Source organism: Raphanus sativus, chromosome 7 (assembly GCF_000801105.2).
Source record: "Raphanus sativus cultivar WK10039 chromosome 7, ASM80110v3, whole genome shotgun sequence".
NCBI lineage: Eukaryota > Viridiplantae > Streptophyta > Magnoliopsida > Brassicales > Brassicaceae > Raphanus > Raphanus sativus.
This window is the reverse complement of record NC_079517.1, coordinates 18,339,716-18,359,035: the sequence shown is the minus strand read 5'-3', so window position 1 is coordinate 18,359,035 and position 19,320 is coordinate 18,339,716. Positions and strand designations below refer to the sequence as shown.

General features: G+C 34.7%; 2 protein-coding genes across 2 annotated transcripts; one reads left to right on the top strand and one right to left on the bottom strand.

The window, feature by feature from the left end:
* Positions 1–9,638: 9,638 nt before the first annotated feature.
* Positions 9,639–12,305, top strand: LOC108814118 (DJ-1 protein homolog F). Its single transcript, XM_018586613.2, has 4 exons — positions 9,639–9,995; positions 10,698–11,168; positions 11,590–11,955; positions 12,046–12,305. The coding sequence occupies exons 1-4, from the start codon at positions 9,816–9,818 to the stop codon at positions 12,223–12,225; spliced, it is 1,197 nt and encodes a 398-aa protein (XP_018442115.1). The 5' UTR covers positions 9,639–9,815; the 3' UTR covers positions 12,226–12,305.
* A 1,448-nt stretch (positions 12,306–13,753) lies between these two features.
* On the bottom strand, positions 13,754–15,847 carry LOC108818491 (kinetochore protein NDC80 homolog). Its single transcript, XM_018591477.2, has one exon. It carries the CDS (start codon positions 15,789–15,791, stop codon positions 14,079–14,081), a length of 1,713 nt encoding a protein of 570 aa, XP_018446979.1. The 5' UTR covers positions 15,792–15,847; the 3' UTR covers positions 13,754–14,078.
* Between the last annotated feature and the right edge of the window lie 3,473 nt (positions 15,848–19,320).

The following is a 19,320-nucleotide window of genomic DNA, read 5'->3' as shown; positions in this document are numbered from 1 at the left end:
ATATGTAGCCTACACATCTATTCTATGCAGAAATGAGGTCAGTGGAGGGGTATGTCAGGCGCTATTAGTGGAGTTGTGTGATGTATTGTATTGTGACATAGCTAGTGTATAGTACACTGAAACATTTTAAGGTTAGTAATGATTCACTTCCATCTATCATATCTGCAGAAGTGAGAGTAGTGATTTTAAATTCTGTGAGTCCCTGTTTTTTCAAACCTCTTTCTAAAAACTACTGTTTGTTTTGCTTGAAGACAATCAAAATGATAAGTCTGGGGGAGTTGATATACCATGGATTTTACCCATTATTAGCCATGGTAAAATCCATGGTATATATGTGTGTTCTAGATATATATATTATGTTTTGGAGGCCTTTTTGCATATTTACAGGTCCATGTGTGATTTAGAGTAAAGTGGTGATTTTGGAGTATTTTGGAGAAAAAGATAGAAGAAACTCGTAGTTGACCATCAAATCAGTTCAGAAGACGACATTCAGAGTCAATAATTTATCGACACATTTCTTGTGTCGTCGATCGACGGCGAAGCGCGGAAAACCCAAATTGGTTCTCAGCCAACTTAAAATCCAAGTCTTTCACATTTATAAGAATACCCTTGGCCGATTTTAACCCAATATTTAAGTGCCCTGCCATTGTTCTAGTCAACACACGCTTTTCATACTTTCTTATTTCACAGAAAACATATCAAGGGTTTTAGTAGTTTGGAGAGAAGATCCAAGACTTCTTTAGAGCTTGTGTTGGAACTGCATTTTTTCTTCCTTATTCTATTTATGCAATTTATATTTATGACTATGTTTTACTTTGCTATGTCTGAGTAATTAACCTTGTTAGATTTAGGGTTCAAATAGGTTATGAAGGATTAGCCCCAACTATAGAATTGCTAAGGTGATAGACATTCTTCAAGAAATTACTTGTAATGTTTGTGTTGTAGAGTAGTTAAATAGAACCTTGAACTTAGGATTGTCGACAACTACGACGATAGGTTCTCCACCAGAATAGATTCCCTTGAGATAGGATTGCTAGAAACAAGTGACATCTGATTTAGTTAAGACTAGTGAACCTGATCGACGCTAATCTCATAGTATCGATCGACGATCGATCCGTAACAACAAGCGGAAGCTGAGATATTGGACTTAGTCAAAACATAAGACTCGCATGCGGAAACTCAATATCTTTACATTAGAATTTGAGTTCTAGGATTGTCATCCTAAGTATTATATATCTCTATAATCCTGTTTACATGAATAAAATCTCTAGATCTAGCGCTTTATAATACCTATTTACAAACCTTAATCAATCTACTGAACAACTACTTTGTTAATCTTACTACTGATTATTCTCATAATTTATCTAGCTTAATCACTGCTGATTAGGATCTATTGTGTGTCCTAACTCCTTGTGAATTTGATCTAAAATACTACAACTAAACATCTTATTTGAGAAAGTAAAAATCACTCCTTAGAATAATTTGAGTGATATCAGTGCGGTTTTGTTAAAATAGTAGTGCAGTTTTTATAAAAAAATAATGCGGGTTTTGATAGAAAATAATATAAAATAAGTACATTAATACATTTAGGCCTGTAACTGTTTAGGAATTGGTGGAATGAAGATTAATGGAATAACATGAATGGAATGTAGAGAAAAAAATGTAATTGATTCATTTCATTCAAATTGGTTATCAATTTTATTTCGTACCATTCGCTCAATGAGAACATGGGTGGATACATGACAGAAGGAATTGTTTTTTTATATTATAAATGGAATGATTCTCTTTTAATTTGTCTATTTATTTTTGGAATTGATGGAATGATCATTCTATTCCATTCAAGATAAGTGATGAATTTTTTTTTTGGAAATCGATGGAATAAGTCATTCTATAGTATTCTATTCCAAATATTGATAATCCGGTTGCACCCTCAAAAATAAATTTTATTTAGTGACTGAAAATATAAAATAGTGAATATGTAATATAGTTATTCAAGTGGTGTTAGTGATGCAAGTTTATTAACTAAAATTTATATTTTTATAAATCTGTAATTATTTATAGTTTGCAATGAAATAAAAAAATATATAAATTTTTATTTATTTAGACACACACATATATATAGGTTAGTTTTCATGTGCTTGCTTTTTTGGTGTACAGGTAGGTGAGGTAGCCAGGTAGGTAGGTGCTATGAAAGCTGCAATCATCACGTGTTTTTTTATTTATTTCTGGAACGAAAAAGTTTTTTCGTTTAAAACGCAATTTGTTGCAGTGTAATCTATACTGCCACCTAGGTAAAATCCAGCTAATTTGTGTTGTCCAGTTGACAAAAAAAAATTGTGTTGTCCAAAAAAAATCCAGCTAAATTGTTTCATTTCATTATTTCCCTATAACGTAACACGAGATATGCATACAAAAATTTCTCAAATGAGAAACTATTGCATATGTATTTCAGAATTGATTTAAGACTGCCATCAATATATAAGTATAATACATGTGTAATAGTTTAAATATATAAGTACAATGTAAGTGGAAAATGAATCTTACAAAGTTATATGTGTACTATAATTAGTATAATGTAAAAAGAAAGTATAAAGATGTGTAATGTTTTCACTGGAAGTAATATTCTAATTTAGTAGATTATTTTTAATTATAATAAATAATTTTAATGTCAAAATATTAGTACTTATTGGGCATCTCTAACAATGGCACCACATTTGGTGTAATTTCAACACCAAATGTGGTTTTTTAGTGTGAAATATCTTTTGTCATCTCCAACAATAATACCAAATTCTATATCAAAATTAATATTATATATTATTTGATGTTTTCAATTTTAATAGATGTTTATATTTTTATTATTTTTAATAATAAATAATTATTTTATGACATTTAGATATTATTTTTGATAATTCTTTTAGTTTTTTGTTTTATAAAATTTATTTACATTTATATTTTTGGTTTAACAATATCATATTTTACGTATTTATTTATTAAAATATTAGTTATATCCAAAATTACAAACTATTAAATATCAAAAACACATAACAAATAATATATTTATGATATTTTATTTTTTATAATATGGCTTAAATGATAATATTCATTTAGTAATTTAATAATTAAAAATAATTATGTAAAAATAATTTAAAAATAATAATGCAGTATATTTTTGTTTAGTTACAAATATGAAATAAGTAATAATAATAATAATTAAACTACACTCTTAAATGAAATAAAATAAATAGTGTTACACCAAATTTTGGTAACACTAATAACATTACACCAAATTTGGTGGAATAATGTCAAATTTGGTGTTTTGTTAGAGATGAAATTACACCAAATGTAGTGTTTTGGTGTCATTATTGGAGATGGCCTAAGACCAACTCTAATGGGACACTAAAACAAAGAATTTGACATAATTTCATCTCCAATTAAATACTAAAAATGACACCACTGAACCAAATTTGATATAAAGTGAATAACTGCAACAAATTTGGTGTAACACTTATATATATATATATATATATATATATATATATATATATATGTTTCATTGAATAAAATATAGTTCAATTGTTATTTTTAATCAGTTCAAATTTCTAACTAAACATAAATGTATTAGATTATTTATATTTTTAATTATTTGACATAATTAAAATATTTTTTTTATTTTTTCCAAATAAGAAATCACCAAATTGTTATTAGTTAATTTTCAAATAAATATATAAACATTGTATAATGGTAATTTTCTTGATGATATATGCTTGACGTACCAAAAAAATGGTAATTTCTGAAATACTTGTATATATATTACCTTAAGAGATTTCTTTAGCAAAAAAATATATGCAAATCTATAAAATTCCATAACAATCGATGGAAATTCATATAAAATACTTAATAAAATATTTATTAAATCTACCTAACTTTTAAAATCTCTCAATTCTTAAAATTATAAAATTCCATACAAATTCATATCTCAATACCCCCTCCCTCAACCTTTTTGACATCAAACGACTATTCTATTACTTAAATTATAGGTGGTCTGGATAACCAGACCGGAATAGAACAATCAATAAAATACATCGCAGTCCTAGCTAAGGAGTCCGCAGTCTGATTATGCGCTCGTTATATGTGTGATCTTTAATTCTGGAAATTATATCTTCAGAGTCTCTATCCTCTCGAGTTATGTTGCAAAGTTTGGCCAAGCATGAGGCTCCTTAATCATGGCAATTAAATCCTTGCAGTCTGTTCCAAAGCTCTGACATGTCGACTGCTGAAGCATGTTCTCCATCGCCCATCGTAGTGCTTTCACTTCTGTCACCATAAGTTGTACTTTTCCAAGCTGTCCATCTTGATTCATCCACATACATACCCACTAAACCGTGATGTGGATGTTCATGACCCATCTATCATGCAAATATAACTCAAGTTTAAAACTTGAGGTTCCACCATATTATGTTCTTGTAGATTCGACAGGCTTAACACTCGCTCTCAGCGTAACGAACTAACTCCAATGGGTCCCTGTCAATCCCTCTAAAGAGCTTATCATTTCTAGTCTTCCAGATGTACCAGATTATCCAGGGATAAGGGTCTCTGTCTAGTTCAGGTTCAACAATGTTATTCTTTCTCCAGAAAAAATAATCCATATTCTCACAGAGGTTGAGAACAGGGAAGATTCCTGGCATTGTTGTTGTTGATAAGGACCAAGCTTGTAGAGCTGGTGGGCATTCAAAGATTGCATGCACGACAGATTCTTCTGGTTCCCCACATCGTGGGCAGTAATTATCGCATCTCATGTTTCGTCGTATGAGATTCTTCGTTACAGCCACATGACCAGTTATCAGTTGTCATATAAGATGACAATTTTTTTGAGGTGTCTTTATCTTTCAAGTGAAGGCTTGAAGTTTAGTTATACTGGGTTTCAGTACCTCTTTTTCTTCCTCGTCCTTCAATAAGTTTCGGGCAACCCAATATCCTGATTTAACAGTATACTGTCCATTCTTGGTATAGTTCCAGCAGAAGTTATCCCGACGATGAGATGTGCTTATTGTTAAACTCCTTATGAAAGGTATATCAGCGGGGGCAATAAAATTCTCCAGTTACCCAACATCCCACTCCTTCGATTCTCCATTAATGAGGTCGCTGACTCTCATGTTCGGGTGCAGATCTGGGCCTATAGATTGACTCGGCCCAGATGGTGATGTAGGGATCCAAGGGTCCTCCCACACCTTGACCTTATATCCTAAATGAACATTTTGTCTAATCCCCAATAGCAATAGCTTTCGTTCCGCAGAAATGCTGGTCCACACATAAGATGGATTGCTTACTGAGATTGTTCGTAAGGGCGAGTTCAATCTATAGTATATTCACCTCAAAACCCGAGCGACCAAAAATTCAAGGTATTGAACCAATCTCCATAGTTGTTTGGCTAGTAAGGCTAGGTTAAACTCATGGATCATACGAAATCCAATTCCTCCCTCCTCCCTTGGTAAGTAAAGCTTTTTCCATTTTGTCCAGTGAATTCCTTGCTTTGGGGGGTTCGAACTCCACCAAAACTGTTGAATGGCACTTGCTAGATTTTCACATATCTCTAATGGAAGCAAGAAACTAGACATAACGTATGTCGGGAGAGCTAGCAAGATCGATTTTATCAAAACCTCTTTCCCTCCTTTTGATAGCCATCTACACGTCCATCCATTCACTCGATGCATTAACTTTTCCTTTAGAAAAGCAAAGAGTTTGCATTTAGATCCGCAGATATCTTATGGAATTCCTAGTTATGTACCCATTCCTCCTTCATTCCGGATTCCAAGTGTATCTTTCACTGTTATCTACTAGTTGTGTTGATTCTCAAAGTTAATCTGTTGGCAAATTCTTGTCCATATTTCCTTACTACTTTCATCATTTCTTCACATTTACGGAGCTCCGCCTTACAGAAGAAAAGGCTATAATCAGCAACGAGAAGGTGGGATACCGAGGGACACACGCATGTAACACGCATTCCCGTTATCTTCCCTTGGTTCTCAACATGATTAAGAAGGCTAACAAGCGGTTTTGTGCATAGAATAAAGATGAAAGGAGACAAAGGATCTCCTTGGCGCAGGCCTCTCTCGGGTACAATATTCCCTATGGGTTATCCATTTATGAGCACTTTGTATTTAACCGAAGTGATACAACGCATAATTCAAGTAATCCAGATCTCTGAGAAACCCCATCTTTTTCATGACAGCTTCAATAAACGACAATTTCATCCTATCATACTCTTTACTCATATCCATCTTTATGGCCATTTCTTTTATGGCGTCTGCCCGGTTTAGTTCTCGGGCATGAAAAATTTCTTGAGCTACCATGATATTATCTGAAATCTGTCTTCCAGCAACAAAGGCTGATTGGGTTTCTGAAATTCTATCTGGTAGAACTTTCTTTAATTTATGGCATAAGACCTTAGAGATTATCTTGTAACTAACATTGCACAAGTTGATTGGCCGAAATTGGGATATCTCATTGGGCCTAGTCATCTTCGAAATAAGACATATATTGTTATCATTCAATCCACTTGCCAATACCCCCTCAAAAAGGAATTAATTAACCATAAGAGTTAAATCATCCTTGACAATATCCCAGATTTTTGATAAAATAAAACTGTCATTCCATCTGGACGAGGGCCTTTCTCTGGGTGCATAGCAAATAGTGCTAATTTAACCTCATATTTTGTAACCGGAGCTGTAAAATCATTATTTATTGTCTCCGTAATTGTTGTAGAAACCTCTGATAGCCCATCAGCTATATCTTCTAGGTTTGACGACTCAAATATTTGTCTAAAATAACTAGTAACAATCGCCACCAGTCCTTCCTCATCCTTAACATCATTCTCATTCGCATCCAGAAGCTGTGTAATTTTATTTCTCGCTGTCCTTTGCTTTGTTAGTACATGGAAAAATTTTGTGTTCATATATCCCTCTCTTAACCAGAACACTCGACTTTTTTGCTTCCAAAACATATCTTCTGCCTTAAGAGCATCAGAAAGTTCTTTCAAGGCTTCCGCTATTTCCTCGGTCGTCGCATTATCATTCGAGTACAGTCCATCTACCTTTTCTTTTAGCTCCTCGACTAACAGGTCCGAGTTAAAATTGTGATGTCTCCTCCATTGGCTCAAGGCCTTGCGACAACTAGCAATATGATCCATGATATTCGCATCTGAGGGTAGATCTAGAAATTTCCATCCCTCAAGAATGATCTGCCTCAATTCCTCATTCTCTATCTATCTTTTATCAAATTTGATTTTTCGATCTCCTTAATGGCTTTGAGAGAATATCTGCAAGAATCAGACGATGATCTGATCTCCGTAATCTCATATACTTTGCAGCTGAGTGAGGGAATTTTTCATGTCAATCCTCATTTCCAATACCTCTGTCTAGTCGACATTTAACAGTTGTATGTCCTGATCTCTTTCCTACCCATGATAGTATATTTCCAATAAATAGAAATTCCAGCATTTCACAATCGTGAAGCATATGTTTAAAATGTATGAACGAGCTATTTAAGCGTTGTCTCCCTCCCTCCTTTTCATTATGACCAGTGATTTCATTAAAATCTCCTATCACAAACAATGGTCCAGTTCTAGTTGTCGAGAAGCGCGTAAGACGTTCTCAAACTTGTTCTCTACGCTCTAATACAGGGTCACCATAAACAAACGTCATAAAAACTTTTATTCCATAAATGACTGCCTCAATGTCAACTATTCTGTTATTCGAAAATAAAACATTAACTTAAAATTCATCCATAGAAAAAAGAGCTAAACCTACGCTAAGCCAAGTGACTAAACGGTAAACAATTGATCAAATCCTAAGTCGCTTGAATGTTCTGCAAGAGTAGCCTTCTATTCTTCGTTTCAGATAGGAACACAATTCCTGGAAAATGCTTCTGACACATCTCCGTAAGGCGTCGAATTGTGAGGTCATTCCCTATCCCTCGATAGTTCCAACTGAGCGTATTTATAGATAAATTTCCGGGGGTTTTTTGGACCCCTCCAACTCATTAACCCTGCGAGAACTTGTATTGGTTTTCTTTGAACTGTTGTGACAGACATGTCTACGATTCTCGGTTTCCCCCAAAGAAGGTAAACCAACAGAAGTAGATCTGCTCCTTGGAGAACCCGACGAAGGAACTCTGCTTTTCTAATTGGCATTCCACGTGGAATACCATGGTGTGAAACAACTCTACTTGGCGATCTGGCTTTAATACTTTTAGCCTTTGCACTAGAAGATGATGCTAGATGATGAGCCGCTTCCATTTCTTTAAGTTCCTCTCCAAGTAAATCTTCATCTGGGTCATCCGTCTCATCTATGTCCATATGTGACTCCTGAAATTGATCTCCCACATTCCCAGATCCTCCAATATCCATGGCATGCAAGGCTTCTATGATTAGACCATTGTTCATATCGTTGTTAAGCATATATTTCTCCATAGGAGAGAAATCAATAGCACGTGTAGCACTCTTCCTTTGGAATGTAACGTTACCATCGCCATCGGTATTGTTGTTCAACATGAAAAGGTGAGACAATGGTGCTTGCTAGCTTTCTGCCACTGCTTCGAGGAGCAGCTACAAGATCAGAAGGCTCGCCACTTATATGTTTTGACAAAGTGCCATCCTGATGGTTGTCCTCATGAAAACCAAGTTTCTTTGTTTCAATATCGGCTGACGACTTCCTCTTGTAAACCCCGTATGGCTATTCTTTTCCCTCGATGTTTGTGATTTCTTTGTTGCATAAGGAGCATACTGATGATTGTTACGTGGTTGAGAGGAAGACCAGCGGTTGTTTCCTGGCCCACGCAAAGGTCTCTCTGCAGCAAGCTCATGGCGGCGATCATTTCTGTAGTAGCGCTCGTTTCTATCGCGATTTTCACGGTAGTTATAAGAGTATACAGCGTTTGTTGAGTTTAGAGAGGGTAAAGGAGAGGATCAGAGGATGATATAACGTCAAGGAACACTTAGATTAGAGGTAGATCGAGATCCCAATGAAGATCTCAATCTCAATAGCCACCATCGCCTTCTTGTCGTCTCCTATCGCCTTTAGAGTTTTCCTTTGAAGATCATAATCTCAATTTATTAGTTTATCCATAAAAGTTGATCTTAACAATTCCCTCCCCCCTCCCCCACACCCTTTAATGATATATTTAAACATATTTTCAAAATCAGGTCCTAGAATAATCTATTACAGATAAATTTACTTTATAATCAATTATGTTACGTAGGACTCAAGAAAATATATGTAATTTTTTTATCTGAAACGTTATTCGTTTCAATTTAAACTCAAAATTTTGCATATATGTAATTATATGAAGCAAAACAAATATTAATATACAATATAATAAAAAATGAAGTAAATCATGAATACTAATATTTTAAAAAATAAGTATCTGATCTAGTCAGTTATATGCATATATATACAAATATTTAAGAGACTTTTTATTTTACTTCTAAAGATCAAATGGGATATCTGATTAAAAATCTATCCGGATGGCAATCAAATCAAATAACTGTTTATTTAATGAAACTGATCAGATTACGAATACTTCTAAAAATTTATATATTCAATCTGTGCCCACTTCTAGATATGCGTTAGTAAGAAAGATAGATAAATAATAATTGCTCCACATGGAGCCACGTTTCCACTTACATATATTGTATACTTATCTTTTTCTTGGATAAAAAAGAGCACATTGTGATTATTCGAACTTATATTTATATATATAATTAGTTGTGTGTGTTGAGCATTGTATGTGTGTGCGCTTGTCGTAAGAGATCGATCATTATGGGATCAATGGCTCAGAAGTCGGTTTTGATGTTATGCGGAGAGTTCATGGAAGCATATGAGACCATAGTACCTCTCTACTTCCTCCAAGCTTTTAGCGTTAGCGTCCACTGCGTTTCTCCTGGTCGCAGAACTGGCGACAAGTGTGTCATGGCGGCTCACGATCTCCTCGGCCTCGAGGCATGTTGCTCTTATAATCCTTCACTTTCTCTTCATCTGGTTTTTTCCACTCGATACTTTTTTTTGGGTGGTGTAAAATATAAATTAAAGGACCCCCCCCCCCCCCCCCAAATAATTATATTTTGCAATTAGTCATTGAATTACATTTATTATCATTAAAAGTATATGTTAGATAAAATAAAAAGGTATATGTTAAATCAAAAACTTTTTACACTAGATATTTAATAAGGTATAATAAATAGGAATTATCTTATTTTAATAGTATTGATGTTCTAAATACGGTTACATATTTTGTTGGACGATTTAAAATTTAAATGACAAATTTTTTAAATACGTTAAAACTTGGATTCTAAATTAATAAAGTAGATCAAAACTATATAAAAGCTTTTTGCAAAAAAAAGGTACTAGTATTTCAGGTTTTGGAATTATCATTCGATTTTTCATGAATAGTACTCTTATCCATTAATACAAGTGAATTGTAGTTTGTTTTTATAACTAAAAGTTCATGTAATTGCGATAGTGTAGGGTGATCCTACTCTAAATGTGCATGAAAACTTCTCAAATCATTTAATTTTTCATTTCAACTGATGTTTCAGCTTAAATGATATTTTAAAATTCATATATAAAAATACCTGTCTGTGGCCGTTAATATTTGGCAATGTGATTTTTCTTTTAAACAAACATTTTTCCATTTTATTACAGATATACTCCGAGTTGGTGGTCGATCATCTAACACTAAACGCAAACTTCGATGAAGTCATCCCAGAGCAATACGATGCCATCATCATTCCCGGTGGACGTTTCACGGAACTTTTGAGCACTGACGAGAAATGCGTCAGCATGGTGGTTCGATTCGCTGAGCTTGAGAAAATTATTCTCACGAGCTGCCACAGCCAGCTGCTTTTGGCGGCGGCGGGTCTACTCGCCCGTGGAATGAAGTGCACGGCGTTTGAAAGCATGAAGCCTTTTATCGAGCTCTCAGGCGGTGCGTGGTGGCAACAGCCAGGTGTCCAAACCGTTTTCGACATTACTGATTGTGTCATGGACGGAAATTTTATTTCCACTTTGGGGTGGCCAACGCTTGGAAACACTCTCAAGGTTCTGTTAGAATCACTTGGCTCCAAGATTACTTGCTCCAAGGAGAAGCAGTCTTCTTTGCTATTCTTGATTGGGGTAAGCTTCTTCTCATCATATGCCTCTATTAATCTCTCTCTAGATTTTGTTGGAATCTCAAACTTGACCATGTTATTTTTGAACAATATGGAATGGGAATATAAAAATTAATGAAATAAAAAAATTTGTATTTTCAAAAAAAACTTGTAACAAATTTTTTATAATATGAAACAGAAAGAGTATACTCACTAAACTATTTGTGTTCAAAAAAAACTACTCACTAAACTATCACACATTTGGTAACAAACATAAAACTTACAAAGATGTTAATAACATATATATATTATTATTTTCAAATATCCATAACCAACGAGAAATCTTTTGTGTATATTATTCATTCACACGTAAAATAGATTAAAATGATCTTATCGGCACTAAATGATTGATCTTCTCATTCATATCTTCTTTTGATGTAAATTAGGATTGTGTTGAAGATTACAGTGTCAACGTACCATTTAAAGCGTTTCAAGCTCTCGGATGTAAAGTGGACGCAGTGTCACCAAACAAGAAAAAAGGTGATAAATGTGCAACCATCGTTCACGACCTCGAGGACGGAAGGCAACTTCCAACCGAGAAGTCCAGCCACAACTTCTATGTGACGGTCGCCTGGGAAGATGTCTCTGTGGATGATTATGACTGCATTGTGGTTCCCGGAGGAAGGTCGCCGGAGCTCTTGGTGATGAACGACAAAGCCGTCGGATTAGTCAAGAAGTTTGTCGAGAAGGGCAAGTTTGTTGCTGCCATTGGAATGGGAAACTGGCTACTTGCCGCTACTGGCGCTCTTAAGGTAACAAAAGATCGTTTATATTAGATGTGACACCAACTTGGCCGCAACTATACCCTGTTGTGATGCTAAAACTATTTATTTTATTTGCAGAATAAGAGATGTGCAAGTGGTTATGGGACAAAGGTGGCTGTGAAGGTTGCTGGTGGTCAGATCGTGGAATCAGAGAGGTGCGTGACAGATGACAAGCTGGTCACAGCAGCAACAACTTCTGATCTGTCTGCCTTTGTGTATGCATTGTCAACTGCACTTGGTCTCTCTGTTGTATTCTAATGTATGCCTAGAATCTCATTTCAACATGATGTTAAACGAATTCAGTGGCAAACAAATAATAAATGTATATTTCGAAATAATTGAATATCCAATATATATATATATATACTGCGTGTTTGATGTATATTTTTAGAAATGTTTATGCGTCTTAGAATTATTACCAAGCGTATATAATGGTTACATCACCCCTACAATAACACCGTCGCATAGTGACTTACTTCACAAACCAATTGTGACTTAATGTTATCTTTGAAGTAATATCTAGGATTTAAAAAAAAAAAACAAGATTAGGAGTTACTTCACAAACCAATGGTGACTCAATGTTGTGGCTAATGCTTGTGATTCCAAATGGGCAGGGTTTCAAACAGATTTGTATTCGTATCAAACAGATTTGGATTAGTAATATATGGATTGTTCGGACAAGAGATTTGCTCTCTCTACTCTCTGATTTGGAGGCAAACCGGCATAAGCAGAGTACTTGAGATTGTCGGTTTTAATGATATGTCCATGTCTGGTCTTGCCCAATGCAAAGAGTTCACACCTGTCGCTCTTTTCACCGTTTCTACTGCCATCTTAACCTGCACAAGTTGTTTTTATCAAATGCAATAAATTAGATAGGATGATAGTCTTGAATGTTGTATAATCTTTAAAGCGCTCTCATATGTAACTTTGTTCTCAAAGTTCAATATCAGCTCTTAGGATTCTGTTGTCGACAGTAGCTGCATCACACTTGTGATTCATGTCACTCAGGACAACCAAGCAAAGGTGAATGCTCAAATCTTAATTGGCCTACCTAAGAAACGTACGAACTTTCCTCGTAAATCAATGGGAAACCTGTTGGATACCAAGAAAGAAATAGAGAAATTGAGCAACAATTACAAAGACAAGAACCTGTGTATCAAATTCCCTCATTTGTTCTTGCTTTCTGCTCCATGAACGCCTAGCGGATTCTCGGTTTGAAAGAATCCTAACCAATTACCAAATACCGAATCAGGAAAAACCTTTAAAATAAAATTATATATAGAAGAGTCAAATTGATCTTATTGATCATCTTTAGACTTTCGCATTTACAGAAATAATATTTTCCTAAAAACAACATAAAACCGACAGAATCATTCCTCTTGTAAGACTCGGTTCTTTATTTCTTCTTAAACTAAGTATAACCCCTCATCCACAAACCTTTAGGTTTCTCTATATATATCAACTTGGAGATTCAGAATAAATAATTATCAGGGATTTGAGGGTACCTCCTAGCCCGCTACACGTCAGTAGGATCTCCATCGTGATGAAACACTGGTAGTTTTACCTGGCTGGAACATCTAATTTCTTTTGAATGATTGTTGAAGGAACAAATCTAACAGATGAAGCAGCGGGTGAGGTTTGTGGAACAACGTAGCCTAGAATAGTCACAAAAAAAAAAAAACAACACCCCGAGGATCTTCGCATTGGCTCAAAGTCTGAGTCACATACTTGGAAGGGTTAGCAGCCAGTTAATCAACGAAAGGCATCACCATTTTTCTAGTCAATCTCATGAAATCTTTGCCTTCCAGGTAACATTTCATCCATGAGTATATACAGAATAGAACGAAAAGTATGTAGCAATTCAATACTAGAATGCACTAGCAATCATGAAGTTGCAATAATCTAAGCTCATACTTAATCAGAGATCACACAGAATCTGAAATAGCCAAAACATGCGTTCACATTCGCTCAAAAATCTTAGTTAATTAACGAATGGCATGTGATTGCAACTACGACTATTTTGAAACACAAGCAACATCATTTCTCACCATAAATATGCATACTAATCAACAATCTCTTGGCTCAGTCAATTCAATTGCCACATCTACTCTCTAACAACTACCACCAAAGTGCTTCTTGAAGCTCGCTTTATATATCTCCGAAACAGCACTGGCAGTATCCTCAACACGAGTTTTCACCTCCAAGATCTTCGAATCCATATACTCTTTATGTTTAGATATCGCGTCGATAAGCGCAAAGAGCTTGGCAGCAGTAGCTTGGACCTCCGCTTCACTCTGCTTCGCCTCTTCTTCCAATCTAACCTCAGAACCTTTCAATATCTCCGCAGCTTCTTTCTCCACGACTTCAAGATTCACCTCCTCAGTTTTCACGCCCCCCGCCATTGTTTTCACCTCCAAGTCGCATTTTGCAGCCAACTCCTGAGCTTCCTTCTTCACTACCCTCATCTTCTCCTCCACTTCATTGATCTGCAGCTGAATCGACCCGAGAATACGCTTTCTTGATTCAATCTTGGACGCCATTTCAGACGCCTGTTCTTGTAATGTAACAAGCTCCTCCACCTTCTTCATCGACCCTTCTTTAATCCCATCATACAAAGAACAAAGAGCTGGCTTCACTACAGCTTTATAGTCCACACCCATCACCTCTCCAGGCTCCACCCCTCTCTCATTCACAACGAACTGAACATCCACCTTCAATCTCCTCATAGCTTGGTTACAATCAATAGCCATCGTCTGAATCTGATGAAACTGATTACTAATCCTCGAGTTAAGTTCCCAAGCTTTCTGCTCCCAACCATCTCTAGCTTCCTCACCCTCCGAAACATCTCTCTCCACAGCCACCAACTCTCTCTTCATCCTCTCAACATCTCTCACGTTAAAACTCTGTTCCTCCACGCTCTTCTTCAGCTCCTTATTCTCCTCAGAGATCCTCTCCCTCTCTTCCTCCTTCGCTATCACCTCCCTCTCTTTCATCTCCACAACCTTCTCCATCCCACGAGTCCTCTCGCTACGTTCCGTAACCATGGTACGGAACTTGTTAACATCTTTCTCAAGATCGGCTTTGACTCTCTCAAGAGCCTCTTTCTTCGAGGGGCCTTTCCTCAGCGCATCGAGTTTCGCCTCCAACTCGCCAGACGCGTTCTCACAGTTGGAGATAGTCTCGGCCATACTAGCCTTCTCCGCTTCTAACTTCCCCAAGAAATCGGAGTCTAGTTCGTTAACCAAGTCGTCCTCGTTGCGGATGAAGTGGCGGAAGCTCTGTAACCCGAAGGATTGCATGGAGTTAGCATCGGAGTTAGGGAATGAGTTGGAGGATAGATGCTGATGAAAACGAGCGTACTGAACCAACCAGTTAGCAACGGCGAGGACGTTAGGCCAGTTGTGAGGCGAGTTGGGAGCGCGGAGGGTCGATTTGGTGAGCTTGAGGGGGCAGTTAATCGATTTGAGGAAGAAGACGACGTCCTCGTCCCACTTGAGAGTGTCGCAGGGGCAATCGACGGTGGAGAGGAGGAACTTTAGGGTTTCGGAGATATCTTTGACGGGAGGGACGGGGTTGGCGCGGAGGGAGATGGGGAAGTTGTGTGAGGCGAGGAAGGTGTTGATTGATCGGATTTGGTGAGATCTGTCCGAGTGTTGTAGATCTCGGCTTAGCCCGACTGATGATGGACGGCTGCTTGCGAAACTGGCGTCGGAGTCTCTTGAGTTTACGAGGTGACGGTGGTGTTCTACTGAAGGTGGTGGTGGCGGCGGCGCTCCGCCGAATATGTCCGTCGCTTTTCTCTTTCCGGTCGCTTTGCCTCTCATCTTTTTTGCTTTTTTTTAGATAACTAACGCCGAATGGGAAATATCGCGGTATGCAGCAGATTTTGTGGATTTTCTTTTGTATTTTGAAATTTGAATTTAGTAAAGTGAAAACCTAAAAAAAAAACATTCTGTCAAATTTTATTTTTTTTTCTTCCTTTTCAACTTGTAACTTGAACGGGTATTTATTTTTATATTTTATTTTGTGTTTGTATTAATTACTAAAATTAATTAGTCATGTCTTAATATTATATAAAATAAATCTATATTTAGTGTTTACCAAAAAAATATCATATAAACTGGGTTTCATAGAAACAAATCTAAAATTTATATAATTAAATGTCTATGTAAAATATTTTGGAAACAAATTTGTAGAATGAAAAGTATATAAAATAAATAACTATGGTTACTATCTTATTTAAAAATTATACATTAGTTATAAAGTTGAAAAGAAATTAAAATAATAGTTAAAAAATATAAAAATTGTGATTTTATATTAAAGTATTGCGCAAGGCATATATTGTGATTTCGTAGACAATATGATCTGTTTCCAAAATATCTATTGTGCATACGCAATTATAGGTAATGAGCTTTTTCAAAAAAAAGATTTATAGGCATTGAGTTGGGATTAGAATATCAATATCAATATCTATCTTATTAAAACAGAAACATTATGTTGGACCTAACATTTATTTTGTAAATTTTTAAATTAAATACACATTTATACTTTATAGTTAAACATATATTAAGTCACTAATGTTCCTTTCTTTATACTACTATCCATGTTTCCAAACAATATACTTATTTCTTTATACTACTATTAATGTTTCCAAACAATATATTTTTTATACTACTATCAATGTTTCCAAATAATACAATAATTAATCTTAGTTTTTTTAGATCTATCATTTTCTCTTTAAAATTTTGTAGAAACGTCATAATTTCATAAATTTCAAAATAGTGAACTTTAAGATTACAAATTATGAAACTATTACAATTTAAATCCAATTAGATTACATATCGGTCATCCATCAGTTCAATCGGTTAGTCTCGGGTTTTAGTGATTTTTTAATATAAATATTTTAAAAACATAAATTGAATTGTCAGATCTCCGGATTAACCGGTATAATCACAATCGGGTTGAATTTAAAAATACTGATTTAAATGCAAAAATATTTTAAATACACACTCTTTAAAATATTTGTTAAATTATTAGTGAAATTTTTCATCGTAAAATATTCCGCGCTTCAAAAGCGCGGGTCAAAATCTAGTACAATACTAAAATCTAAATATCCTCAAAGGTTAGCATGTCCACGACATCTAATTAAATCAACCAATCAGCACACATCAGGATTTATTGTATGGACTTCTTCTCATCTTTTCGTGTGGGCTTTATTTGTGTTGTAGTATATATGAAAATTGACGTGGTGTTGAGAACTAGAAATTGGAGTAAAAACTTGCCTTTTCAGTTCTTTTCTATTAGAGATTTTAAATTAGGTCATGTATGTAACCCATTCTTTCTTGCCTTTTCAGTTCTTCTTCTCTATTTCTCCTTCATCCACCTCCTATTCTACAAAGGTTGTTAAAACAGAGCATTGATTATAGTTTATCCATGATACACTCACTTAGGATTGAATTAGCTTCATCGTCAACGTTTATACGAAGGTCTTGATATCGATCCAAGCAACTTACAGTTACAATCATGTTTGGCAGACGCTCACGGTTTTGCGTCAAGTCCACACGCCGTATCGGATCCATGGATGCTTTCCAATGGCTGAAGATGTCGAAAAACCTAACAGACAGATTCAACGAGAGGTTCTTTTCTTAAGCAGCTTGATTTCGTAATTATTTGGTAGGAGATCCACAGCCACGGTCAAATCTCAAAACTTTATTTGAAATACTAGATGGTGATGCAACCTTTTGGGATTTTGTTGAAAGTTAATTAATTTCAGGACTCAGGTAGGTGAAACAGCGGTGGATTAGGAGGATAAGATGGTTGTGCCTCCAGGGAATGAGCCTGAGCTAGAGAAAAAAAAAACTAAAACCGGAGCCAATCTAGTTTTTAGAATTACATTCGATTTATTTGTAACGACCCGGATTCTTAACCGGAGCCTGGTTGCATTTACAATTTAATTAGTTTGTCCACACCAGTGTTATTCCTTTTGGTTTAAGCAAATTCTCACACGTATTTAATTAATTGGTCCAAACATTTTTTCTTTCTTGGTTTAACAATGTCGAGTAATGTCAAAAGTGTATAAAGTAATATATAGGAACCAGTAAGTATATCCACATATTATACTTTATAAACTTCTTTAGTAATGCATAAAGTAATTTGTTACATATGTATACTAAATTACCACGTTCGTAATGTAGAGTATATATTTTGTAGTAAGCACAATATTATATACTAATAAGATCATTCGTTTTAGCTTAGAGTGCATTTGTTTATAGTCGCATAATTATTATATCCAAAAAAATAGTTCGGATTAAACATTTTAAGAATATTGGCAACACTGCGTTTGTAAAAGTATATAAATGTCTTCAAATCAAAAATATGTTGTTATCGTGGTTCGAACCCTTCTTCGTGTGGATATACGAAAGCTTCTTTACCACTGGACCAGACTCTCAATTCGAAATATATATAAAAACTAATATGAATTAGTCATCTGTCCAAACCTGATGAAACTGAGAAATCTTTTACAATTACGATCAATTTTTTACGGTCAATATCAGTTTTTGTAAACAAATTTGTAGCTTATTACTATTCAATATATTTAATAATGTTTTGGTATATACCATATAAACTTAATGATAGCATTGAATATAAACTATATAATATCGATATGGTTTGATTTTAATCCGATCAAAGGAATAGGAATAACGAAATGATCAAGCTAAATCTTATAAATGCAGTATTATATAGTGTAACATTCAGTTACAAAAAACTCTAAAGGGGGGGGGGGGGTTTATTGGTAGAAGAATTTAAGAAGAGTTATTAAATTTTGAGATTCTATTGTTATTGGTTTATGAATTTTTAAAATCTGAATAGAATCCATTGTTATTGGGTGGTGATTTTTAAATTCCACCAAAATCTTTGGTTATTGGAAAAGTTTAGTTTTTATTGATTTTAACATTCTATTGAAATCTATTGTTATTGGGATGTAAATTTTCTTTGTTTTTACTCATAAGACTCAACTTTGAGAATATCAACTATACCCATAAGATTTTTGAAATCTATGCAATAAAATACACACATACAAAAACACACAAAATAGAATAATGAAATAATACAAAGCAATTTTAACATAATACAAATCACAACTTAATATATATATTATAAAAATGTAATAAAAGTTAAAAACTTTTTAAAATATTTTTCGAATTTCAAAAAAATAAAGAAATCGAAAAATGAAAAAAAAATTATATAAAAAGTTCAAATTTAAAAACATATATTTCGAAACTATACCTTTACAGTTTCAACATATAATAATTATTATGTTGTTTTATCATTTTTGAATATATAATTAAATCT

Bases quoted from the DNA above. Each gene is read 5' to 3' on its own strand.
- LOC108814118 (XM_018586613.2), top strand. From the start codon at position 9,816: ATGGGATCAATGGCTCAGAAGTCGGTTTTGATGTTATGCGGAGAGTTC. The intron at 9,996-10,697 runs GCATGTTGCTCT...ATTTTATTACAG, and splicing joins ACGATCTCCTCGGCCTCGAG to ATATACTCCGAGTTGGTGGT. The intron at 11,956-12,045 runs GTAACAAAAGAT...TTTTATTTGCAG, and splicing joins CCGCTACTGGCGCTCTTAAG to AATAAGAGATGTGCAAGTGG.
- LOC108818491 (XM_018591477.2), bottom strand. From the start codon at position 15,791: ATGAGAGGCAAAGCGACCGGAAAGAGAAAAGCGACGGACATATTCGGC.